Genomic DNA, 27,656 nt, shown 5'->3' with positions numbered 1-27,656 from the left:
CCGCAGCTGCACAATTTAGAATTTAGTAAAACTTTTAAAGTGCCCAATTAAGCCAAATAGAAAACCAGATCACAATAAAATTAAGCCTATCTATGGAATATTCTCAACAGTACTTGGACCAAGAAAGACTGAGAGAAACTGGGCCAGGATTGGAAGGCATCAGTATTTAAGGCTTTGCTCTCAGTCTTTGGACCAATCAGGCTTTGAGAATACCCACAGGTGACCACTCCCCCTCCTCCTCTGGAAAATGGGGGGGGGGAGATATGGTAGCTCAAAAGCTTTCCATTACAAAGGTATTTTGTGATTGGCCACTCTCAAGAAGACAGCTGGTTTGACAGCACCATTTATACCCTCTCAGAATTGCTGAGATGCCGCTGGTTCAGAGGTAGACAACTGATAACATATGGATGCATCAATGTTGTCCCTCTACATTGTAGTCAAAATACTCCCTTGGGGATGAAGCTGAAATTCTCAAGCCCACCTTCCTTCTTTGAGTGATGTAGGGTAGAGAGAAAGGTTACTTTTAAAGGGTGGAATTAATTTTCAATACTTCAGGAAGTTTAAGGCACCCACTGCAACCCTTGCTAAGGGAAGCTCTCAGTCACTGCAAGATGTCATTCTAGACTGCGGAAAGAATTATGTCAGCTTTAGAGGTAGTACGTATTGTTTCCTGGTGGAACCACAGGAAACTTTTTAAAAGAAAAAAAACCCCAACAACTCAACAAGGGCAAAGTGCCACCACTCCCTCTGGCCTTCTCTGTAGGTTACTGGGTTATTCAGTTTCTTCACCGTTGGCTCTTCCTGATAGAGCAGATGGCTCTGTTAAAACTGTTCAGGCTAAAGAATGTGGCATCCAAGTGTTTATTTTTTTTAAAAAAAACCTGCAACGTAAAAGCAATTCTGAAGGAATACAAATATAATACTGACAACTATTGGCTTGTGTACACAAACTCAGCCGGCAGTTGCAAAGTTACCTGTTGTCTTCTTACAAATCCTTAATGATGAGATTTCAGAGACAACTATTTTTAGGTTGAGGGTCTCCAGCAACAAAGAATTGAAAGGACAAAAAAACAAGGACCAGTCAAATTAAAAAAGTGTTTTTTTATTTTTAAATTAATAAAAAAACCTTCAACCTGTTTAAGCAAGATTCTGATTTTAAAACCTAAAAAATGTAGAACCTCAACTCTTAGCCTGCCACTGGATTGAAGGGAGCGATCGGGAGCCTTCCTCCAACAGATCCATCTTCTATAATAGCTCGTGTCCCCGTGATGCATATGCCTTTGAAAAATTCAGCTGTTTCCCCTTCTGGATGAGCCTCCTCAATGCTTAAACATTGTCCTTTTTAAAGGGAATCAGCCTGAGAGTTGAAGGGGGAAATTTTTTCTAAGAAGGGAGGAAAGGAGGGAGGGAAGTAGGACAAAAAGATATTTTAGTTCATTGTAAGATACACATTTCAGTGATTTGGGATGTACCTGTTGCAGCTATCATGAAAGTTTCAATAGGCCAAAATAGGGAAATGTGGATACAAATTTGTACTCAAGTTAGAGCATCTTTCCCCTTCTTAAAAGAAAAAAAAAACAACTAGAAGAGAACACCAGCAAGGGGTGGGGTGGGGGGAATCCAGCCTGCTGCAAGGAGAAAGAGCTAGCCCAGCTATCAAAATTATTTTGTTAGAGTGCACATATATTAACTCCTGCCCGAGACATGAGAGAGCAAAAAATAGACTTCTTATGTGTACAGAAAGTTGTGGGCCAAACACAAGATGCTGTTTGAAGAGGAAAGTCCCCAAAGTGTCTAACAGCAGAGGCATTTTGCATTATTTCTTTATTTCCAGCTTCTCCTGTGGCCTACAGGAAAAGTCTGTGGAGCAGCCTCTGCAGCATAAAATTAACAACAACAACAACAAAAATCCCCACCCCCACCCCACATTTTGATGGAGAAGGGAGGCTGGATTCTTTCAGCAGATAAATCCTCTGCCGAACAGGCCTCTTAAAATGCCCATGTCTCAGCTGCAACCTCTTCCAGCCCTGGTCTCTTCACACAAGGACAAGGGAAGCTGCGTGGCTTCCTTCAACGACTCTTTTCCCAAGGCCCCTCAACCCTCTAGAGCTGCTACAGGTATTGCCACATCCCCGGGAACCAATGGGAAAAAAAAGAGGACAACAAAAACAAGAGAGCCCCCCTCCCACACAATTTTGAGGCCCCTCCCCACACACCCCTACATGTTTCAAGGGAGGCGCCTTTATCCTGTTTTCAAAGCAGCTGCCTCTCTCCCCAAGCAGCGTTCTTAGAATACCACCTGGATCTTTGCAATTCCGTTGCTTTCATTTGTGATGTATATATACATTAGATATATTTATATATTTATATATTATAGTTATATATATTTTTTTCTTTTTAAAAAAGAGAAGAGACCAGTTATTAAATCTCCTGAAGAGCGGATAGGGGAAGAAAAGAAGAAAAGGATCATGGGGATAACTGATGACATATCATCAATTTAAAAAAAAAACTATAAAATATTCCAGTGCGATCTTCAGAGGAAAAAAAAAATTGCCCCCTCCCATTTCCCGTGCCTCAGATTTGCCATATCCTCTTCCCCCCCTTGCCCCATCTTCTTTCCCATCCAAAAACGTCAAAGTCTTATCTCTGTCCATCCATTGCTGCCATGGCTTTCTGCTGGGGGGGCGCTGGCTGAGACACAGGAGGCCACATGGGCTGCTGATGATGAAGATGATGGTGGAGGTTGTGACTGGTGGGTGATGAAGGAGGGATCCAGGCAGGTTGGTGGTTGGGAGGCGAAGAGGCCCAGAAAGGGCTGAAGCTCCCTGGAGGAGAACATGCCATGGACGTAATGGGACTATTGCTGCTTTGGAGATTCTCTGAAGTCCGCAGCTTGGAAAACATTGCTAGAGCATCTGGGAAGTTGGGTGGCGTGGCTGGAGTATTGCTGGGTGTACACATCTGAAGAAGACAGAAGAATAATTAATTAATTAATTATAATTAAGGACTCCATCACTTGATCAACATGGCATCAATATGGCAGCACTCAAGACACAGTATTTAAATTAGTCCCAACAACTCTCTGATGATTCGGTAGTTTTCTCTTGCCAAACACATGATACCTTCTAGCTCAACCTTTTACATCTAACTCAAGTGAACAGACCCAAAAGTGCTTTTTTTGAAGGGGCAACTGGACTTTCTTGTTTTTTCCTTGAAGACGTTTCACTTCTCACCCAAGAAGCTTCTTTAGCTCTGACAGGATAGTGGGGAATGGAAGGATTTATATTGCTTGCAGACAGCTGGTCATTTGCATCCTTTTAGAGGGTCCTTGAAGCACTTGGAGGTTTCTCTGTGTCCTCAGGGTCACCTGAGTAGTGCTCCTGATTTCTGTAGTCTGCAATTTTTTTTCCTCTGGAAATCCATTCCTACTCCCACACCATTCCAAGGGTGTTCATCTCAAAGTGCATAGCTAAAAATCTGTAGAGATTCTCAGCCACCCTTGAATGGTGTGGGAATAAGAATGGATTGCCAGAGAAAAATTTCAGACTACAGGACCAGGAGCACTATTCAGGTGACTCTGAGGACACAGAGAAACCTCCAAGTGCTTCAAGGACCCTCTAAAAGGATGCAAATGACCAGCTGTCTAAAAGGAATATACCATATTTTTCGGTGTGTAAGACACACTACCAACCCCCCAAAAAAGTGGGTGGAAATGTCTATGCATCTTATAGAGTGAATGTTACCCAAGCCCCGTCCATCTGCTGGCCCCCATCCTTCAGCCTCTACCTCCCAGCAATTTGGTACATCTGTCCGAGCTGAAGATGAAAAGTGAAACATCTTCAAAGAGAAAATAAGAAAGCCCAGCTGCCTCCTGAAAAAAAAATGCAGCTTTGTGACAACCATGACCCGGCTTGACTGAGAATCTCTACAGACATCAAGTGAACAGTTATAATTTACTGCTCCACATTAAAATCAATCCAGTTTGACCACCACCTTCTATTATGTATTCTACATTTGTTAATGGAAACTGGATCCCAAATAAGCATAACAGTAAAAGCTAAATTCTTACACCATTCTTTTCATTACTCTTTTCTCACCCTAACTAAAAAGATGCTGAAAATGATTTCAAAGGGACAGTCTGTCTCAACACTGCTTAGATGGGTGGCAATGGATCCTGCACGTGTACTTTTGATAAGTAAAGGAAAGGACGGGATACAGTACTCAGTAAGTGGGTAGAACATTTTTTAAGACTAATAGATTCAACTAGTCTGTGAATTGCCCTTTATCTTATTTGTGGTTGAATTATCTTAAGGCCTAATTTGGCAAGATGCTTTTTATAGTGTAGGATGTGGTTTGTGGGTTCATAGGAATTCAACTTTCTCCTTACAGTTCCTGGGTGAAAAAGGAAGAGAGACAGGAGGCACTATCTGTGGAACCCCCATATTCAGAAACATCTGGCCTGTAGAAGATAACAGCAGCAATAGTTTAGAAATTAATAGATGTTTCTCATAAACTGGCAAATAGCTTGCTAGGTTTATCATTTAAGCATTCTTCTTGAGAAGCACAATTTAAAGGAAAAGAAAACTAGGCTGGAAAGAATATTGGGCTGTAGAAATAGCTGTTACAGAATCAATAATAGGGAGAAGAGCAAGCGGCACAGTAGAAGAGCTAACAGCTTGGCCTATCGTCCCCTTTTTTGTCCCCTTGACCAATCTAGTTCAATCAAAGCGCTAAAACTTTCCACTTGATATTAATATAAAAGCAATCTCATGAGTGCTACTTTTCCCAAGCCTGGAGTTATGAATACTCAGCAAAGGGGCAACCCAAGCACTAAAAGGCATATATGCCTTCTTTACTGAGACAGATTCAAGCATGGTTTTCAAAGGATAGTTACTCTTCTGCTAAGGGAGGGGAAAACTGTCTCTCTCAAAGCTTCAATTTGAAGGAAGCCTGAAACTCTCCATATAATGAATTAGGGAGGCAAGAGTGATTGACTGCAAAAGTATTCACACTAAAGCCAGATTCTAATGAATATATAATCAAGCATATTAGAGGAGTTCAGTACTGCTGCCCAGATTATAAATAAATTGCAGGTGTTGCTGAAGCTGGTTAGTCATGGAAGTTAAGTGTCTTCTGCAACTGGAGAGAACTGATGACACATCTCTGGATTGCAAATCGCAGGAATATTTTAGCCACAAGAAGTGTACGGGTAAGTTGTACTGCAAATTTTCACTGGCCCACAACTTCTGATATAATTCCAAAGAAAGAAAGAGAGTCCCACATTCTGTGCCATCAAAGCAAAACATGCAAATGAGCATTCATGCATACACTTTGCATAATTTCCAATTAACACAGTAAGTACTGTAAAACTGGTGACTGTAAGTCATGGGCATCACCAATGAGTAAACTCGCTCTTACCAGGACACTTATATTTTCCTATGTGGAAAAGATGGCCCTCTTGTATGCTGTATCATAACCAGGTTCCGCTTAACGGGAGGGGGAATTACTGGACTTGCCCATGCACTATTATTATTATATCTCATTAGCATCTCTTCCGGCCCTGGGTGCTGCAGCACACTTCTTGATTCATCGGAGTCTCCTCCCATCTAGCTCTCAAAAAGAAATTATACCTCTGAGAGATAAGAAACGGCAAGATATGGTGGGCTTTGGAATTATGCATGTAATAAAACACTCCCAATGGATTGCCCCACCCAGTTTGATGTCTATCGTACAGCATCTTCGCTGCGTCCGGGACTACACAAAACTCTCCCTTTGTGACTCAATCAGTGAACTAAATAGTAGGTTTTGAATAGTTTAACCCAAATCAAATTAAGTGGTCTTCTGATGTTTCGGTCCACACAGGAACCAATTCAAACATTTTTTGTTCTGAAAATAAATTCTGTGGTGGAGGAGGGGGTTTCCTTGGGAAATGTGAGCAACAGCTGGGAAAGCAAGAAGACCTTGAGAAGATGGTGGAGGTGGGGTAGCAAACGAGCCATGTGAAGAGGGACCCAACGCCCACCATCTTATTCTGTTTGCCCTGTAAAATCAGCCTGAGATCCTGCTAGATGCAACTTCTGCTAGTTGCTAAAACCAAGAGTCCAGGTTCTGCATTAAAAGCTAACTATTCCAGGATAGCTATGCTTTGAAATAAAACTACACCCAATGTAAAGAAGATGCTTAAGACTGCTAAAAGCAGGAAGTACAAATCTACAGCTGGATATTGATAAATGTACAATAAAAAAGTGTTAAGAATTATTAATCAAGGAGTGGAAACAAAGCATAATCTTTTGGTTCTATAAACTGCATGACAAAAAAACCCTGATATGAACACTTCCCTTCTGCACTGAGCAGATTCCTCCAGAATGCTCCAATCCCGGGATTTAATGCCTTCACCCAAACTCTTTGGGAGGGCCATGCTTTTCATGCTATATATGCTATATATAAGAGCCACAATGGCGCAGTGGTTAGAGTGCGTTACTGTAGGCTACTTCTGCTGATTACCGTTTGCCAGCAGTTTGGCAGTTCGGCTGTCACCTGCTCAAGGTTGACTCCGTTCTTCTGAGATGGGTAAAATGAGGACCCAGTTTTTGGGGGGCAATAGGCTGACTCTGAAAACAGCTTAGAGAGGGCTGTAAAGCACTGTGAAGCAGTATATAAGTCTAAGTGCTATTGCTATATTCTAACTGGGTATTTCAATACCATTTTAGAAACATTCGGCTCTGTTCTGATGGCACAGCCCAGACGTGGTCTACCACCCGAGCAAGTGTTCACACCCCTTAATGCCTTCTCACTATCTTTTAAGTGAGATTCAAGTCCTCAGTTTGAGGTGTACCAACTTGAAACATCAAAGATGGAGGCCTCCCAACCTACATCTGGCTGTTGTACAACATGTTTAATTGTTTTGAGTGCTACCATCTATCTTCCCTGCTGGGTGCAACTCACACACACATCCCTATGTCCTTTGTTTTGGGAATGAGTGTAGGCCTGCTGTATCCCATTACCTAATTTTTATATGTTGCATCAACGCAAATTTTCTTTTTCTAAATGAGTTTCTCTCTCCCCCTCACCCCTTTGAGAAAAGGACCCATTTTACCAATAAAGGAGAATATTTGTAGCACAGGGTTGAAATGAGGGGTCCCTGGTGCTCTCTGATTATGATTGCTTTCTTGCAGATATTTCATTACCCAAACTGGGTAACATCATCTCTGCTAATGATGTTACCTAGTTTGGGAAATGAAACATCTGCAAGAAAGCAATCATACTCAAACAGCACCAAGGACTCGTTTTAGCTTTACCATTTCATTCAGGGTACTTAACTACCCAAGGCTGAATCTATAGGGTTAGAAAACAGGCATAGAAGAACTGTACCAAATCCCTGTTCCCCTCAATGCATTACCCTCATTCCTCCTATGAAATGAAACAGGTTGAAAAGTAGGTGGACATATATGCTCACCAGTGTTTACATTCAATGGCGTACAGGAGAGCAAGTGTGCCCATTCCCAACCCTAATAAAAACAAACACTCCCTGAAACTCTTCCAGCCAAGAGACTGAAAGCCTGCCAATAATGTATGCTTATTAAGCCTTGCTCACCCATTATGATGCACCTGCATAATGAGATGTACCCATTTATTTACACAACAGTGTATTTCCTAAAAGCAACTCCGTCAACCAGTCCAGCACTGTCTTTCAAAAGATATGATCTCCAATTTCTTCATACCATGGGAATGGCTCCTGTGTGTTTTCATTTACTTGGCAAATGTTCTATATGATAATTTCTGTACACAAGCTAGGGAACTATACATCCTTTCAGGTATTAAAGCTTATAGACTGGAGCTCATTTGCCTCCCATCCAGTTGAGTAACAGCTCAAAATATATTTTTTTAAAAAATCTTCACATTTTGTGTCCTTGGTCATATAAAACATTTCAGGGTGTAACTTTTTCTTCAATAGGCTTGTTCCAGGATTAGTTACAATTTCACCCTGTTCCTCACTAGTATCCTGAATTTTTACTCAGCTGTTTAAAATAAGTTAATGCCAAATCTATAGACTTCTGAAGACCCTAGGATTCCCCAGGCTTAGATATATGCATGGTCTCTCTCTCTCTCTCTCTCTCTCTCTCTCCCCCTCCCTCCCTCCCTCTCTGTGTTTATTCATTCATTCCCTAGTAGGAAAAATGTGCCATGCAAAACCGGACATTTTGCCAACTACCTACACATTCACTAGGAACTCAAAACAGCTTGATGGCACATAATCAATCCATCAGTTTAGCAGCACTGTTCTAAGACTGTGGTTGGTGTGTTACTTGGTAGGGAGGGTATATGACCCAAGTTTGCCCATCCATGATGTAAAGGAAGAATCGTTGTATTGATCTAGCTCTAGGCTGTGGAGATAATCAACTTATTTATAAACTTAAAGGAGAATGGAATTGCTAGTAGTTTTCTAAAAAATGAAAATCCTCATACTTTCAGGTAAAAATCCATGAAAAAACTGATCAAAGATTCTGTGAGGGTTAGAGAATTGTACCTTAAGGCAAGTAATTTCAACTGACCTACTTCTTCCAGGACCAATTTTACATGTGGTGCTTCAGAGAGTCATTATACAATGCACATTCTCTTTCTAACTTCCTTTCAAACAAAGTTGTATACCCAAACCTATCATTTTGATCCAGACCACACACGTTCATTTTTTTATTTATCAAATCAATCTCAGTCTCTCCCCCCTGCTCTTTGCTTCATAACCAGTTGTCCATCCATCAAAGCTGTTTTTCTCCAATGTTCCTGTCATCAGAGGACAATGACAGGCTCATTAAAAGAGATATCTAGAGTTCTTTTTACATCAGGCCGTAGGATTCTTTATCTAACCAGGGACCCCTGCCATGTTGACATCACAAAATAATTGTACTTTATTGAGAATAGTGATATGAGTACTGTAGAAAAGAGAATCTTAATCTAATACCCTATCTGATGAAGCCTAATTGCAACCTTAACATTTGTTTAAGTACTACTGTGGAACTAATGAATGGTGGTAGTGAATCACCAAAAGACCTTTTGTGGAAGCGTTAGACAAGCTGTTAAGTGTTTCAAGGCAGAAGTCAGTAAGCCACAATATACCTAAATTCTGTACATAGGACACCATTCTCAAGTTTGTGTCCCGCCATCTGTGCTCAGTGGACTAAAGATTCCACTGTTCAAAAGTTGGCTAATAATTCTGAGAGTTATCATCCTAACATCCTGGGAGACCAATGACTGGGAAAAGCTCTTAGATCTCCTGTGGATAATGATTCAATGAGCTAATCTTTTATATTACCATTTGTACCTTAGCACCTTTATTCTTCTGCCTCACAGGATATTGATATTGGTATTATTAATACCTCTGCTTTCATAGTTACAGTATAAAAGTAGGCAAATCACACTACAAATAAACCTGATTCCAAAGAATTAAGGCAACATTGTATTTCAAAATGTTCTTTTAAAACAAAGACCACTCTATTCCTCCCCCAATGTGACTTCATTACAGATTAACCACCAGTATCTAATCTCAAGCAGCTGAATGTGTAAAACATATACTCTGGCTGCCAAGGACATTTAACCTGGATCTGTTTTTCATTTCACACTGGCAACTTTAAAAGAAAATCCCTTTCAAGCAGGCCCAAAATATATTTTCAGTAAGTTTTGAATGTATGTATGTATGTATGTATGTATGTATGTATGTATGTATGTATGTATGTATGTATTTATAAGAGGGGGGGCAGTTTCTAAAAGTGAAGAGAAAGTGCAACTGTAGTAACCATGGTGTGTGGGTGTGTGTGTGTGAGTGAGTGAGAGAGAGAGAGAGAGAGAGAGAGAGAGAGAGAGTGAGTGAGTGAGTAAGTGAGAGAAAGAGAAATCAAGTGATGTAGTTGTTCATCTTGACACGTGACTCTGGGTGGCAAGCTACAAGAATCAAAACAATTACAACAAATGCAAAAAATTAAAATATGCAGCATAACATAGCCCACAAACTCTAATACAACCAGGAGATACCTGGAGATATCTCACATACCTGGAAGCCACAGGTTGGGGCTGTATTGTGGACAAAGGCTTTCAGGAATCACAAAGGCTGTAGACAGCCTCACTTCTGCCGTTTATCCTGCTCAGGTTCTCTCTATGCTTCCTCCATATTCTGAATTGCTATCTCACCCCTTTGCTAAGCTAACAATGTGATCTTTCAAGGTCAAACACAAGGAAGACTTCTAGGTGACTGAAAAGATGGGGCAAAGGGCATTTGGTTGACAGTCTTGTGACTTTAGGGACAGGCCCATGCTGTATTCCCAGCAACAGCGTGGAAGCGCTTTGCCACTTTCTTCCTCTATTTGCTTGTTGTCGTTGTGTTACTCCTTAGTTTAACTTGTAGCTTTCAGTTTCACAGGGACCTCCTAAATGGGTGTCACCTAGGCTTCATCCTGCTCAGCTTTTTCAGATCGGCCAAGGTAGGCCATCTTTTGCCATTTGTTTTCTAGCAATGTTTAATCCCATTTCTTCAGTGTTGTTAAAGATGCACAACCATTACTTCTCTGATGTTTTGTTATTCTTTATGGTACCAACTTGCTGGTTTAAATTCTGGGCAAACATGCCCTTAATGCAAAAATTTCAGCCTTACTTCACAAAAGAAAGACTTTGGGGCTCATGTTGCTCATTTCCCCACCAACCAGCGATAATGGAATGGCACATTACGAAAAACAAACTAACATCAAACTTAAAATACAGTTGTATGCTTTCTCTCTGGAAAGCTGAGGCCATGTTAACAACGGCATAGTGACTGAGCAGTAGCGTAACCACAACAAAAACAGTTACAAAACAAGCCAACAGTGGCTCTTCTCCATCTTGCTGTTCTGAATGAGTTACAACTGATCTCTCACTAGTCTTGTCCCCTCTCTTATCCCAACACCTCCCTCCCCACCAATCCCACATATAAGTGCGCTTTACATTATACAGCACCTCTGTTTGGGTATAGACACAGGCACAAATATATATATACATATGGGCGTGGGTCTATAAAGAGGTATGCAAACAAAATACAAAAAGTGAAGCTGCTTTTTAACTTTAGGAACAAAAGAAACTTCTTGCAATCAGTCAGGTCCATGACCTCTCTTTCTTTCCCAGCTATGGCCCTTCAGATATATGCATGTAAATTGGGACTGGGGCAGAGATGATGGCTAAGGTTGTGATGGTGTCATCTTTCCGGCTATCGCCCTTCCGGATTCCAGTGCATATATGTGCGCCTGCAAACTGGTCTTTGTGCGAACGGGACAGCCAGAAACCAGAAGAGCAGCTCCCTGGAACACATGCATGCGCCAGGAAGCTGAGCTTCTGGTTTCCAGCACGCGCACGCACACGGGCCAGGTGGTCTTTGCTTGTGCATGTGTGCCAGAAACCGAAAGACAAGGTGACTGGTATGTATGTGCATGCCGGAAACTCAGCTTCCCGGTGCACGCATGCACGCCAGGAAACTGCTCTTCTGGTTTCTGGTGCTCCCCCATGTGTGAGCTCCCATTTCGGCACTTGGTGCCGAAAAGGTTCACCAACACTGGGCTAAGGCAAAATTGTCTGTTGTATAGGTGGAATGAGCTTAAAACAAACTTCCCTTGCCTAAGGCCCTTCAGAGATGTGACAGACTTCAAATCCTACAATTCCTCGGCCACATGACATTATTGATACTCAACTTACCTGAAAAGAAACCAGATTGAAGGATATTTAAGTAATACGGGCTATATAAAATTATCTTATGTATAAACCTATTATTTTATAGTAGCCTTTCATCTGAAGGGTGCTAGCAAGCTTAGACCATGGTTCTGGTAAGTTAACATTATAAACTGTGACTTGCCCATGGCAAGCCAAGTGGAGGAAGGGGATATGACTAGATCTGGGCCAGAAGGTAATGTAACAACGGCATGTTGCAAAACAAAAAACAGCATCAGCTCTGTGATAGGTCGACTAATCATATTAGCAAGCATCAGACTGCTTTTCCTTCCCCACGTACAAACAAATTCAGCCAGCAGCTTGCATCATCACAAATCCTCTGGAGAGGCTGAAACAAAAGACTGCAGAAGTCTTTCCCTCATCAAGCTTCTTTACTTCCTGGTAAGCTGTGACCATTCCATTCTAATTATAACTTCTCAAACACAAAAACACTTTTTCTGCTAGGACTATGTTTTTGTTTTAATATTGGTGACATTACACCTTCTTTTTTCAATGGGAGGTGGGGAAATGGTGAGGCCAGGTTCAGGAGGGGGGAAAAACAAATTATTCTCTATGAGAAAGGAAGGAAGGAAGGAAGGAAGGAAGGAAGGAAGGAAGGAAGGAAAGAAAGACGAGAGAGATGTAGAACTGGGGATTCCCCAATCCCTGGACTGGAACCAGGCTGTGACATGCCAGAAACTGGGCAGAGCAAAAAATCCTCATCCACGAGATACAGGTAGCATGTGAAACCACACGCCTCCAGTCTGTGGAAAAACCTCTCTCCACGGAACTGGTCCCTGGTTTCCAAAGGTTTGGGTGCCACTGATATAGAATATATCTCTGAGATATAGGAATACCTGACATAGAATTAAGCTGATATAGAACCAAGCAGAGCTAGATTCAATCATAAAAACCTCACCAAATGACTGTGGGCCAATCATGCTCTCTCAAGCCACTTGAGTTGTGGGGAAGAACTATGTATACTGCCCTGGATTACAATGGAAGAAAAACCACTAACAAAAGATTGGAGGAGAGAGAAATATTGGTCCAAACCCTGTTCCTCAAATCATTTTAATTTTGTATTAAAATAGGTGATTAAAACGTATGATTAAAAAGTGCCAGCGAGCCCTTACACACACAGTCCTTTGATGCGCAAAGGCATCTCACAGGCAATCCAGGCAATTCGCTTGATTTGCATGGAATAAATCTGGCATTCTGTCTTGTGAAAGTAATTAAAACGAAAAGGATAGATTGCCCGTCCCGGCTGCACCACCCCCATCCTTCCATCTTCTTTGGCCAGCCTGGAAGCAGCAGGCCAAGAATAGGAAAAATGGAGCCTGTCACAACAAAGAGGTTTCAACCAAGCGGAAGTGATTGCGTAATGCTCCACATATGTGACTCAACCTTCCTGCTTGCCCTATTCAAACATCAACAAAAACAATTCAATGGCCTGAGTTCTGTGGCACAAAAAAGGCATCGTCGCTAACATTTATGAGACGGCTAGTCAACCGCACTTCTCTTTAAGATTTTTTTTCTTGCTGCAAAGAGGAGAAATGTTTAACGAAAGTTGCTCTATTATTCCCAACCTTTTCCAATTTTATGAGTTACAGTTCCTATCATGCCCAGCCATCATGGCCAAGGGTTCAAAGTACCAGAAGGCAGCACTATGGCTAAATAGGCACAAAAATTAGGCTTGGCCTCTCTTGCATAAAGAAGCTTAATTGCCCATAGAGGGCAAAGTCTTCTTTAACAACACTAGGTGATAGAAACACGTAAAGCAATCCAAATAGGAAAAAATAGCCTTGAGCTTGTTATGTTGGCATTTATCTCTCGCACACAGACACACACATCCATTTGTATCTATGCACACAGACACCCACAAACTTCACAAACAGTTACCTTTATTTTTGGAACTTGCCCTGGAAACTGCAAAACTCCCAACAGCATCAATAACCAAGGAAATATTAATTAGCATTTCTTGTGTGAAAGCATTTATGTGTGCCAGAATGATCAAGTTACTTAACTGACTTTTCGTAAGTCCACATTGTGCTAGAACTTTCTATGTGAGAAAACAACCATTTGAACCTGAAGCAACTCTGCATAATTAATTTATTGTAAAATAAAATTACCTTTAGGGGTTAAAAAGGAGGGAGACAGACAAATAGACATTTAGAACAGACCAAAAAAATGGCTCATTACAGTAATTTAAGGAGGATGCAAACATGCAGATGAGCCACCGCAGCAAAATCAAGGGTGGGAGACCAATACCATAACCAAACTAAATCAATTCCAGACTACACTATAACTGGAGGGTAAAATTTAAAAGTTCAGAAAATTGAGGATTCCTACATAAATTAGCAGATATGCTTGCTTTCTGCCTAGTGTGGCCCTATCATGCAGTGAATTTCTGAATGTTTGAAGATTCTGATCTATAAGCATCTGCTAGCCCACAGAACTGCAATCAAATCACACCTTCCTCATACAGGCACGCTATATGTACTTTTTTGCATTTACCATAAAATATTTTTTTTACTCCGCACAAAACTCAGTTGTACAAAGGGGCAAACTGATCTTCTGCATAGAAGGAATGTGCTCCTTTCACACCAAATTCCTGTTGTCCCTAACATTCAGGAAATGTTTTGCATAACACAATGTCATTCTGAACCACAGAGGTTCGCAAATGTTGGAATGAGAAAATGTTGCCGTTAAACAGAAAGCAAACACTGCACTACACTGTTTCAGTTCCAAGCCAAAGCTAATTCCAAGATGATTATGGATCGGTTTGTCCACTTGCTTGCTTTATCCAGAAAGACATTTTCAGTGACATCTGGCCTAAGCAAAGGGTTTTCCTGATATTGTTCTTTTGGCTTTGGATTTTGTTATCCATGGAAGGAAAGAGGCTTTTTTTTTCTCCCCATGAAAGATCTCACAGTTCCTCCCTGGCTTCCAGATTTTGACTGTGCATTTGGTCTTGTTGAGCTGCAGGATACGACCTTTATAACATGAAACTGCAGAGTGCAGAGCATTTATATGCACAGCCCCCAAAGTAAAAGATTCCAGCGTGGCTGAAGAGATTTCAACACCATCTCTAATGTATAAATTAAATTATTCATTCTAGCTTGCACCACTTCCTATTTATCAATCTAATGGTCTCTGGCCACAATCCATGAGCCTCTTCAGCAACTTCAATATGCTATTGCTTTTTTAACACAATTTGCAGGTCAGGGAGATAAAGCAAATAAGTGGCTGCAGTGGATGATAATCATTCAAAGCATACAGGGAGTATGATTAAAGGCAAATTCTGTTGACTTATTTCTCAGAGAAATTTTTTGGTAAATAAAGCATTTGCCTTTTGTCAAATCCATTTATATCATTCTGTTCTACCTGCTGGGAATTATGCAAGGCAACCAATATCCATTATTCTGTATCCTAAAGTCTGGAAAGAAAGGAAACTGGCTGGGCTTTTTGTTTTTGTCCCTTGTTAGCATTTTGCCATCTTCACTTGGCAACTGAATTGATTGTGCTTTTCTCTTTCTTTTAATCTGGATGTGTCTAAAATGGCACTTTTTATTATTCTTAGCAGCCAACAATCTCAGTTCGCTCAGTGTGAGAAAAGCAAAACTCAAGAGTGAGCTGAGATTCCTCCAAACTAATAATTCCTAATATGGGTCCCCAAGACCTTTTCAGGGAACCCACTTAGTCAAATAGATATTTTCTCAGTTTTATTTTCTGATAGAAAATATTAATAAGATACAATCCACATAAACCAAAGTTCTCTGGGGTTCTCAAATTGGAGGAATGTAAAGGGATCCTTAGCCCAAAATGTTTGAGAATCACTGATCTAATCAATTCCACTTTGCCTGGATTTTATCCCCTCATTCTTCTCTGCGTCCTCTCAGTCCTTTTCCTGTTTTCAAGCCTCTGCTAAACTTCTTCGGCTATCTTCAACCCTTAAACTAATTCAGATATTAACTTGACAGGTAGCCATGGCCTTCTTTTAGTCTTCCTCCTTGTACTAAGCTGAGTCAAGGCATCCGAACCAGAGAGGAAATGATTAATCCCTCATTCTGTCCCCAGTTCCCAGCCCCCTGAAATTGGCTCCCTAGTAGAAAAGGCCCTGCAAAATACTTGTATTTTTTCCCTACTGTGGAGTAAGGATTAAAATCCTTCTACAGCTGGCCTATTTACTCCCCCCCCCCCCCCAGTTGGTGCAACTAGAATGTAAAAATGGCTGAGTCTCTTTTGAGAGATATGGGAGAATGGCCAAAATACTTTTTTTCCTTTCAGTTTCCTTTCCTAAACCAAGTCAAATTGTTATACAGGTAGTCCTCAATTTATGACCACAACTGAGCCCCAAATTTCCATTGCTAAGCAAGAAGGTTAAGTGATTTTTGCCCCATTTTATGACCTTTGTTGCCACAATTGTTAAGCGAATCACTGAAGTTGTTAAGCTAGTAACACGGTTGTTAAGTGAATCCGGCTTCCGCATTGACATAGCTCAGGCCTGACAAACTGGCGGTCTGCTGGCCCAATATGGCCCGTGTAGGCCACGCCCACCCCAGCTCCACACAGACAAAAAACATCCCAATAGGTCATGATATGGCCCGCAATGTGATCGGGTTTGACATCTGACTTAGCTTCTCAGAAGGTTGCAAAAAGTAAAGGATATGACCCCTGGGACACTTCAACTGTCAACAATTTATGCCAGTTGCCAAGTGTCCGAATGTTGATTCTGTGACCATGGTGATGCTGCAATTATCTAAATATTTTTTTTAAAAAAGGTTATCAGTTACTTTTTTCAGTGTCGTCATAACTTTGAACCGCCACTATACAAACGGTTGTAAGGGAAGGACTACCTGTACCTGCATGACTGCAGACCACCAATAACATAGATCAACTCTGATATACTCATCCCTGTGTTCACTTTTATATTTTTATCACCCCCAAAAAATGTAGGACAATTTTCCCAAATGATGCAAAAAAAAACCCCAGACATCTCCTTCTCCTTTACTTGACTGCAAGACAATGACGTTTAGCACGGGATGCTGCCCAGCCCTCACTTTTGCTTCTACTGCTTTGCTCTTTATTTTTTCAAAACCCGTTCTAGTTATGAGCTAAGCCAAAGTAACTTTCTGACATCATTTGTCCACCTCATCTCTGGCTATACTACACCCATCTTCTACCGCAAACATATTAAATATCCTTGATATTTTAAAATAATCCCTCAGGGGAGAAAGTCTGGAGTGTGTGTGTGTGTGTGTGTGTGTGTGTGTGTGTGTGTGTGTGCAAAGAGAAGAGACTACAATCCTTAATTAGGTTAGCAATAGTAATACCATAATGCATATGCTGACACAGAGTATCATGGAAAAGCTTGACTGTACTTGCTATTTATACAGCACCAATAATGTACACACTGCTTTGCAGAACATCATAAGTAAACACACAAATGGTACACACAAATTGTCCTGCCCCACAGAGATTGCCATCGACGTTTCAACATTACAGAGAGCGAGGGAGGAACAATAAAAGGGCGAGACAAGAAAGGGAGAGTGCATTCAGATGGAAACCTAGGCACTTGTGCTGATTCGGCTAGAAATATTTGATAGGCCAATACTAAGAGGACCAAGCAACGAGAAACAGACTTCTTGGTTTGACCAACACAACACTGCAGGACACACATCAACATGCGAAAGTCTGCTCAGCTCCAACTACTTAGAAGTCTGTTCTTTTGGGAGGAAAATGGCCACCTCAATAAGGAATCAAAAGATTTACCCAAAGCGCTGCTGAATTTATCAAATCTTAGCATAAAAATAACACAATGCACAACCTGCACCCCAAAACTTTTTAGTTACATCCAAAGCAGGTTAATTGTAATTATAAATCAAGTAAACAGACCACAAGGTGATCATTTTGGGTGCGGGAGAGCAAGAGAAAACAGATGAGCTTCAGTTTCTGTGCCATATTTTCAATACTTTCATACTATAAAAACTCAGTAGTAGAGATCCTCCATTTGCAAATGGTTGTTCCTCTTCGTATACATTCAGATGCCAATCAAATTCAAGGGACAAATCTACAGAATTTCCTTAGTTCTCCTCATTATCATGTATTTAAAATGTATTTCTATTTTTTGCTTGTTAATAAAATCATTCCCAGCAAGATTTCTTTGCCAGTTTGTACAAATATTTTTTTAAAATATAGAACACAAAGACAAATGGAAAAATAAAGCAGTAAAAGAGCCAGTTTAACAAAAGGTACAAATCTAAGTTTAGGTTGGTGTTAGCGTGTACATGTGAGAAAGAGCGAGAGAGATATTTGTAATCTGACTTTTTCCCAATTGGCACTTAAGATAGCCAACAGCTAAATATATTAAATCTCCTGAGGTAAAAAATAAATAAATCATTTCCCTCTGAATATGAAAGGACATTTCAACTAACATCTGGCACATACATGGACCTGAGGACACTGCAAGGCCAGGGAGCAAAAAGTATCTTAAATCTCAAATATCCCTCTTGAGAACACAATTCCCAGATGACAATCCTTGAGGTGTCTAATATGGTTTGGTATCAGGTTTTATAGGTCAATCTGTTTGTGTCTATGTGTGTTGATTATTTAAGCCTGCAAAAGCAAAAGGAGACACTTGAACTACTTTGTCTGTTCTGGCCACCAGCTATGACTCTATCCATTTTATTCTGAATTTATTGAAGTTTTCAAAGGAAGCTCCCTAGAGAGGGGTCACATAAAGTGGCATAAAGTGGAAGTTATCAGGCCTGGATGACTCTGGTCAAGTGGAGCTTTATCCATAAGGAAGTGAAGTTTCCAGCGAAACCAGTATTTGACTCCAGCCTGAGGGCAACTGAGCTTCAAAAGCTTTTAACATATGCAATTGCTGGGTAGTTGGAGGTTATGACACTAAAACAACTAACCTACAGTCTATATACTCTTCTGATGAGTCTCCATTACAGTATCAAAAGAGTAAAAGTAAACTTAGAAGGGGCCAAGGGAACATTTGTTCACCATTAAATTCTAGTGAAGAAAAAATAAATTTTGTAATCAGTGTAAACTCTATTAAATGCACCATTTGGTACTATTTTAGTATCCCATTCACCACTAAAGCCTTTAGCAATTTTTGAGTCACTGACAGTCCTAGGCAAGCCTACAGTCAACCATTAATACTAGAAAGGAGTATGTGTGAGACTTCTCTGGATTGAGCACGAAATAATTTTTTTTCTAGATGAATTGATACAAGTTTAACTGTCTGCTGTATCCATGAAAAGAAGTGAATAAATATATTAAATATAAAGGAGCATGCATGTTAATGGCATTACTATATACTTATGTGGGACGTGCAGCATCCAAAATAAATAAAGAGGGTGTGTGTGTGAGAGGTTAGTTGATTTGCAGCTTCAACAGATTTAAAAATAAGAGGCAGAGCACTCCAGGATGTGTGTGTTCCTCGTCCTTGATACTACAAAGTACAGAATGAAATAAAATGTTTGGATTGCCTCCCTCCTACATTATTACCTATCAGCCTAATAAGCCCTGATTGATCATTTCTGCACCATATTGTTCCTCTTACGTTGACCTGAGAATCTAGACTCATCATTCTAGAACTAATGAGGAAGAGAAATACAACAGCACAATTCTTTCAGCTCATGCACAAATCCAAAACTCAGTAGAGAAAAGAAACTAGTATAAATCAAGGAAAACAGATCTTAAACTGTTCAGACCTTAAAAAATGTCCATGATAAGCCTCTTTTATTCATTCACCTTCCACTTTTAAACCTAGATAAAGAAGTTAAAACAAACCTTAAACTTACAGGAATTGTATTCAGCTCCTTCTCTGGTGAGAGCATCTCCTGAACAAGGGGGAAAGAGGAAGAACATAAAGATCTTCCGTTCCTTTGTAGCATAAACTTGACAAGAGATTCTGAGGGGAGGATGGGTGTTTTGGTTTTTTTTGGTAAGATAATACAGTTCTGATTTGGAAAACTTTCAGAAGATTCACAGAAGAGCCTGAATCTAAGTTTCCCAACAGTCATGGGTTCAAATATACTAATGGAACAATGGAAACCTGATGAGGAAAGCAATGCAAGTTCTGGTGGAAAGTATTAGCTGCCTGTCCCTCCAAAAGTCAATGGAGATCCTACTCACAGAGTACAGGGAAGAGATGGGGAAATAGTATAAAGAGACTACCAACTTAGCTTTCTTCTTCAGTTTAGTGCTCTCCAAAGCTATTTTTGCAGATCCACAGTCTAACAATTGGGCCAAGAAAATAGCCATGCCTAAGCCCAGGATTCACTTCTTACTCCAGAAATCTAAGGACATCATAAATTCTGGAGCCCTTTAAAGATCTTGTATCCCATTTTATGTTATTTATATCAAAGGGGATCATAAGTTTGGTCTCAGCAATTACAATGTCTAGGTAATTCAGCTAAAGGATAAAACTGGCTCAGTTTTTGCAGGAGAAATACATTTGATGAACTGGTCTCAAATTCCACATCATCAGTTCTGTAATAGCTATCAGCTTTATGTTTGAGGAAATTTTAGGATGTGATCTATATTACACTTTGCAATCAAGACTTTCTTGGCCAATTTGAAGAAAACTGATGAATGCAAACCCTCCAAGCACAAAAAAGGGAGCACAATTTTCATTGATTTTGCCCCCTGATTTTCTTTAAAAATCAACATATTCTCTTTCCACAACCTCAGTGGTTTATCGATATGTAGAGGTCACATCGCCAACTATTCATCCTTTAACTCAAGTGTTTCTCAACCTCAGCAATTTTAATATTAGCAGACCTCAACTCCCAGAATTCCCCAAGCAGAACTGTATTAAAAGACTTCAGCTAATGAACTTTAGACTTTCTGTACTTAAAACATTAAAACATGATCTCTACTACTGTTTTGTCCTGAGTTTGTGTTTGAACAGATTTATGTATCTTCTTTACCCACAACTTACAGATTTTACTTCCATAGGTTTCTCTACAATATCTTTGCAAGAATTTCACCCACTGTGTATAATAATCAGTTTTCTCTAACACAGCAACCTCAGACTTTTCAGTACAATTCCTGCTATTCATTTCTACTGGCAAGAATATCTCTGACACCTATAATTTTTCGTTTCCTAAATAAAGCATTTCGTAAAGTTTCTTTTCTGTTCAACTTTCTTAAATCTCTTCTGTTCACAAGCTGTGAATTTCCTAATTCACACTGGGGAATGTCCTATAAGCAGCAAAATGGAATTCAAAACTAGGCACCATGTTAAGTCTGAGAAGCAACTGAGAAATGTAGATGAATAATGCTTGGGCAAATCATAACTTGAACATTAGTTTCCTGATTAATGTGTAACTGGTTATAAAGATACAGGGAGGGAAGGCTTGAGAAGACAGCCTTGCCGAGGAGACAGGATTTCCTTTGTTTGTAATCTCTGTTAAACTGTCCCTGGCAAATGCAGAAACTGTAAACTCTTTTAATACTCAGCAGTTGGGAGAAACATTCCAAAGCAAGCAAGAATGGGCCCTGCTGTCTTATTACAGTTCACATGCGGTTCTGTTTAGCCAAAATCTGAATCTAACACACAAGATTTATGAATAAATGGGATGGCCTGGCAAAGCACGGGAGGCACACAAAGGAAAGGAAAGAAACAAAATATTTTAAAATTGCCAGATGGGAAGATGGGATTTTTCCTGCCTGTTGTATATTTACTCATTTGAGGCTTTTCTTGTGATGTCTGTGTGGGTATGTAAGGTGTGTGTGTGTGTGTGTGTGTGTGTGTGTTTTGTATGTATTTCAAGTGGCAGACAACAGTCAATTAATAGCAGTAACCTCCTTTGGGGGAATTAAAAAAAAAGTGAGGCCAGAAATGGATTTGTCAGCAATATGCACAGAAGGATGCCCAGCACGAAGGACTGGATATAAAAACCGATTAAACAGGCTCAACCAAATAGGTCCCCCTACTGTGTGCTAAGCATTTCAAACACCTTGAATCATGTTTGAAATCCTACTTTGTTGAGTTGCGCAAGGGGCTGCATAAGAAGAAAGGCTCCTGAATATTCTAAGGTGATTTGGGGTTGGGATATTATTAACAGAAACCTCCAGCATTCACTGAAATTCTATCCAGCAACTGGCTGCAAAAGGGCATCCATCAGCTCATCTCCATACCTTCAATACCTGTTCAGAGATGCAAAAATGCAGCCCCTTGGGAAACAAAGCAGGCTGCCTCTATGGAATGACTTTACCCTCAGGAGGCAAAACACGCTTTTCAAAGGCACCCAAAGCCCCAAAGCCATGTTGCTGGCCCCTTCCTACCAACTGCTGCCCCACTGGCCCATCTTCACCAAGATTCTTTTCTTGTTAAGGTCCTTTCACAACCAAAGACATCTTGGTGTAGAAGTTCTGTGATTTTGGTTCTTGAACTGCAAGGATTCCAACTGCTGGCCAAATAAGGGTTTTAAAACAAAAAATGGGCAAGTATGGCAGGAAGAGCAAGAGTGGTACACAGAGGGGAATGCAGGAAGGAAGGAACATGGAGTAATGAACAGTCTGTGAATCCAAAGCACCAATGTAATAGGCATTCTGAAGAAAACACTTCAGCCAGGAAGATACATTATTCACTATGGCCGCTTCCAACACTGGGAAAGTCTTAGAATTTGTGCTGAAACTGCTTTCGTTACTTTTGTAGGAATGTCCATTTTCAGCAAGAACCCAGTCCCAGAATGCAGGGTGACCTCCATTTGAAATCTTTAGAAATCATAGAAGTCAACCAATTCTGAGGACAATGAGCTCTTTACTGGGGAAAGGGTATGATTCCTTGCAAGTCACATAGGAAACTGGTCCAGGATATTCAGCCTTGTTTCAAGCTCAATAGCAAACCTGAGATCTACTTTCACATTTAGGTTTAAAAGAGCATGCTTAAATTAGCTCACTGGCTGCTTGTTTTAGCTTCCAGGGCAGTTATGAATCATTTGTCACCACTTGGCAATCACATACAGAACATTTATCCCTATACTAGTTTCTCATTGCACAGCTTGAATTTTCATGCCAGCGTCATGCAATCAGTTGTGTAGAGAACTTCACAGGGAGAAGCGGGGGGGGGGGCGGGGGGAGACACACATGAACCTGCAATTTCACCCCCTCCCCCAGTAATATAAATAGAATCAGCAAACTACATAAACATATTTTTACATAGATAAACATCTTTTTCTAAGCCAAATGCAAAGTTTCACATTCTTTGTAACATTTACTCTTCAGAATGGTAAAGCACATATTTTCATACTGTCGTGTTCTCCAGCTTGAAAAAAGGGGAAGCAGGTACTCATAAAGACTGCTGTCTACCCAACGACCCACTGTCAATTACACTCTGAGGCAGCTTTCTACGATTCTGAAGAATAACATAAAGCAGGTTGTGCCCTCTCTCTAAAAACTAAACAGAAAACCAAATGATGATATTCCAGGTTATCTAAGCAAACGTGTGAACATATTATTTTCCAAGTTTCTACCGTGTATATTCTGTTACATTGGTGGAAAAAGAAAAAATACATGAACTTTCTGTACATTGTTATATGTGTAATTAAAAATTACACATTATATGCATTTCCTTCCAGACCTGGGTAGAAAATCAGTCTTTTCAGACCCTTTAAAGCAGTGTTTCTCAACCTTGGCGGCTTTAAGTCCTGTGGACTTCAACTCCCAGAATCCCCCAGCCAGCTGGCTGGGGAATTCTGGAAGTTGAAGTCCACAGGACTTAAAGTCACCATGGTTGAGAAACACTGCTTTAAACTATTTCATATAATTGCTGAGACAAGTTCTCTCTTCCCTTCAAAAACTGATAACTCTTCTAAAAAAAAAAACCCTTGCATTTTTCAAAATTAAAAACCATCCAGGTTCAGGGATGAAAGGAATGTTGTAGCTTCTGCATTATGTAGAAGAACCCTTTTTCAAATCCAAATTATAGGCTCTATTAAAACTATTCCCCTCTTGCTATATCTAAACTACAATTCCCGTGCCCAGTGTTTTCCTCTATAAAATCATATGAAAATAGTGCAAGACTTTTTGATAGAACACCAGTTGCAGAACACTGAAATCTGATAATCATGGTCCTTGTCAATTGTAGAAAGTTATTTTACATGAAATGCAGTAAAGCCTGTTTTTTGTATAGATTATTTCAAAAGACTTGTAAAAACAAGCTATTTAGACATTTTTACAATACAGCACACTGATGCAACCAGTAGTCATTTAGATGTTATTTATATTTTCCTAAAGTTTACAAAACGTAACTTCCGAACACAAATTATACTTTCTGATTAACAAGTACTTCTAATGGAGAAATAGTCTTATCAATGTTATCAGAATAAATTAGATATTTCTAGTATTAGTCAAAATATAAAGTCTAACTGAAATCTACAATTAAAAGCATTCATTAGTAGGTAAATATTGAAAATATAATTACATTGCTATGTAGATAGAAAAACAAACAAGCAACGTTGTATTCGAGATTTCTGTTTATTTTTTTTTTATATCTCTAAAGCTATACGTAGGCTTCAACAATAGACAAGTGAAATGCTGTAGTTTAGTCTGTATTTGTTATTATCTTTGCACACAATACTAGTTCACTTTCCTTAAAAAAAACTTCTTTTGCTTGCCAAAAAACCCTGCCCTCAGTCAAGGTCACACAAAGTTTTGCTCAAGTTTAGACGAAACACACTAATATATACTAATAGAGATGTGGAGGGGGTGTACTTAAAAGCTTGCCAGCTTTCCTCCTTTCTTCTAAACTCCCTGGATTTTAAGTAATTATGGAGTATAAAAATGGTTAAACAATTCCATATGAGGTAAAGGCAGAGGAAGGAGGGAGGGAGGGTGAGAGAAGCAGAAGTCCCTGTTTCCTGGCAGACATTTTGGCTCTTGTTTACATTTGCAGTCTGTGTTTCTCTTGTTGCAGAGCAATATGGCTGTCTGTAGAGCTGACAGCTTTGAATGCACAACCACTGCTGGCTGCAGGCTCTTGTTCCCTCCCAGTATCAAAGGTTGTGTAAAATTATGCAGACGTTGCATATCCAAGACAAGGAGTTCCTCCTCGTATTTACATGGCTTGACAACTCAAGCACTGCTCAGTGTGGTCTTTTATTTCTCTTTTAGATCTGCTTTCCAAGAGGTATGGAAAAAAAGCTAAGGATAGTTTGGATTTGTTCATGGAAACAAGAAAGGCTCAAGGCATTAAAACACACACATAAACTATTCACCTAATGTACATTTCCAGTGCTCACAAAAGGGGGGGGGGAGGATTGTGAGGAACAATATGAGCCTGAGAACTTTGAACTACTTACCATTTGATGATGGTGATGGGTGTTGGGAATGTTGGTTTCTTGAAAAAACGCACTCAAAGCCGTCTATGTTTAAAAAATACAAATACACAAGCCTACTGTTAGAACAAGGGGCCACAACTTCAAGGGAAAATCAAGTCGGAGGGTAGGAACAGCAAGGTATTTTTTTTACAGGGACATTCTTGTCCGGCCTACGACTCTCCCTCCTCTTCCCATTTTTTTTTAAGCACTGACCTAGGACAATGCTAATTTCTCCTCTCCCTTTGGGGAAGGAAGGGGGAAAAAATGAAAGCACAAACATGGCACGCAAGAGGACAACATACCCATAGGTAATCATTGTCAGCCTCAACTAGGTTTTCTAACCCACAAGCCAATAGACCACAGCAGCTTTCTTTAGCTAGGTGCCATTCTCCAAATGGGAATGAAGTGAACTGTAGTCCAACACAGTACGAGCAAAGCTGGTCGGGGGAACATTTTAAAATGTCCTAAGAAAGTCTCTACCCCACTACTTTAAAAAAATTGGCCGAGCAACAAAAATGTGTAGTTTTAAAAGGCAACCTGGGGGTGGAGTGGAGATTGGCTTCATGGCGGATGGCTTTTCTAAGTATAATGCTATGCCCAGCAGAAATGGACAAAAGGCATTTATCTTTGTTGATGCCAAGGGCTTGGCTGAAACCAATCTTTTCCTCCTCGTCTTGTAAATCAAAACAGAGGAGGCATTTAAAACATTGTGGCTAGACCAGGGCCATATGTAAACAAACAAGACTCCTTTAAAAGCAAGAATTTCTAACCACATCTCAACTCGCTATCTCGTTTCTTCTCCAGCTAAATAAAGACCACACATACGAAGCAGCAAATTATTAGCAGGCCTAGTTCAGAAACTAACGTCCCTAAATAATTGGGGGGGGGGATAGACTGGGGGGTGGGGCGGGGCAGTCTCCTTGATATTTCTTTGCTTCCAAATCGGGTGCCTCACTTAGGAATGAAGTGAAGGGGGATGGGCGAGCAAGATAAAATCTTCACACTCAGCCCCCCTCTTGGTCCTTTTTTTAAGGAGATGTGTGCACATCCATGGAGGAATTTTTTAAAGCCATTTATTCTATCTGAATGCTCGAATCAGCCCCCCCCCCCGCCCGGGCAGTAGGCTGTATGATCACGCGTTCTGCACTCTCGCCGCCTGGCCAATTCAAGATTATTAATGTTGTCCACTCGCTTCTCCTCCTCCTCCTCCCCTTTTTCCCACGACCAGCAGCAACAACAGATTAGTCAACACGCAAAGGCCTAGCACATTCCTAGCCCCGGAAGGCACTCATTGTAGAAAGAGACAGTAGTTATTAAAATGGCTCTGATGGATTGTTTACATGCCCAGTGCCAAGGGAAAGGCTCCCTCGCCTTACACCGGAGGAGGGGGCAGGGCAGCAGAATATCCCTTAAACCACCGTAGCCACCACCGACCCCAGACCCCCCAAAATTAGTTAAGGCGTGGGAGGGCAGTCGTAGTGATTCTTTCCCCCCACCCCGCGAAGAAATGCGGAGAGGGGAAGAGACGGAGAACCAGAAAAGCTCGCAACGCACCTCAAATTGCCAATGTGCAGCTTGCAGTAGCTGCTTCGCTTGATCCGCCGCACAGCCCGCAGCCAGCACGAACTGGTTAATCATGACTTGATGCCGAAGCTCCTCCATATTCACCGACATGGCGAGAGAAGCGAAACCACAACACGGAAGGGAGGAGAGCCAAACGCACTCAAGGTGGTGGAGGCGGCTGGGATACGTGTTTTTTTTGGGGGGGGGAGGAAAAATATCGACAAAGGCTTCTCCTCCTTCCTTTCTAGCCCGAAATGCCAGGCGCTTTACTCTCTTCCGAGGCTTTAAGCTAGTCCTCTCGCCGGGTTCGAGCCAAGCCGCCTCTCAGCCTCTCTAGCTTCAGTCGGCAGGAACAAGGCTGTGTTGATATTTCCCCTTCCCCTCTCGTAGTTCTTCGGCAGCTACACCACCACAAACAACAGCATCTAGGGGAGGAGCATGTGGAGAGAATCGGGGTGGGCAGAGGGGGAAGCCGGAGGTGCCTCAACGTTCGACTCCACGCTTTCTTAGCCCGCTGATTGGTTGCTGCAGTATTCTTTGCGTGTATGAACGTTCGATTCGAATCTTCCAGGCGGTGGATGTTTCTCTTGCTCCCACCCCTTCTGCCCCGTTGCTTATATTTCATTGGAGGAAGTAAACTATCAGGTTCCTTGCTCATTGGTTAGCTCCTGTGTTTTGGCTGAGAACGGGGTCATTATTGGTCCTTTTTTTCTCGTAAGGGAGGGGTAAAAAACTATGCTCTTGTTTGAACTGAACTGGAAATTCTACTCCCTTTGTTGATTGGCTGCTTTGCTCCCTCCTCCTCCTCCCGTTCTTTCCACTGTTGAAAAAAAAAGAACAAAAAAGTATAGCTATAGACAACAAGTTCATTGATAAACTTCTGTGTGACAAATACACCCAGCTGGAAAAGCAAGGATGTGCAGCAGTGTCTCATTTCCTTTGAAAATACATAATTATCCTGAAACCGAACTTTATCATATAATTGAAAAAGGTAAAACATTCACCGTTCTTATCGGAAACTACGCTCTC

At 40.8% G+C, this 27,656-nt stretch overlaps 1 protein-coding gene across 2 annotated transcripts; it reads right to left on the bottom strand.

Annotated features, from left to right (window-relative positions):
- Positions 1-1,081: 1,081 nt before the first annotated feature.
- UBALD2 (UBA like domain containing 2) lies at positions 1,082-27,167 on the bottom strand. 2 transcript variants are annotated; one of them, XM_032210585.1, is made up of 3 exons: positions 26,619-27,162; positions 25,047-25,109; positions 1,082-2,961 (listed from the first exon to the last, which is right to left on the bottom strand). In XM_032210585.1, exons 1-3 carry the CDS (start codon positions 26,736-26,738, stop codon positions 2,641-2,643), a joined length of 504 nt encoding a protein of 167 aa, XP_032066476.1. In that variant the 5' UTR covers positions 26,739-27,162; the 3' UTR covers positions 1,082-2,640. The 2 variants fall into 2 exon arrangements, with proteins under 2 accessions (XP_032066476.1, XP_032066477.1); XM_032210586.1 differs by lacking the exon at positions 25,047-25,109 and having other exon boundaries at positions 26,619-27,167.
- Between the last annotated feature and the right edge of the window lie 489 nt (positions 27,168-27,656).

Source organism: Thamnophis elegans, chromosome 2 (assembly GCF_009769535.1).
Source record: "Thamnophis elegans isolate rThaEle1 chromosome 2, rThaEle1.pri, whole genome shotgun sequence".
Taxonomy (NCBI): domain Eukaryota; kingdom Metazoa; phylum Chordata; class Lepidosauria; order Squamata; family Colubridae; genus Thamnophis; species Thamnophis elegans.
This window is presented reverse-complemented; position numbering and strand designations above follow the sequence as displayed.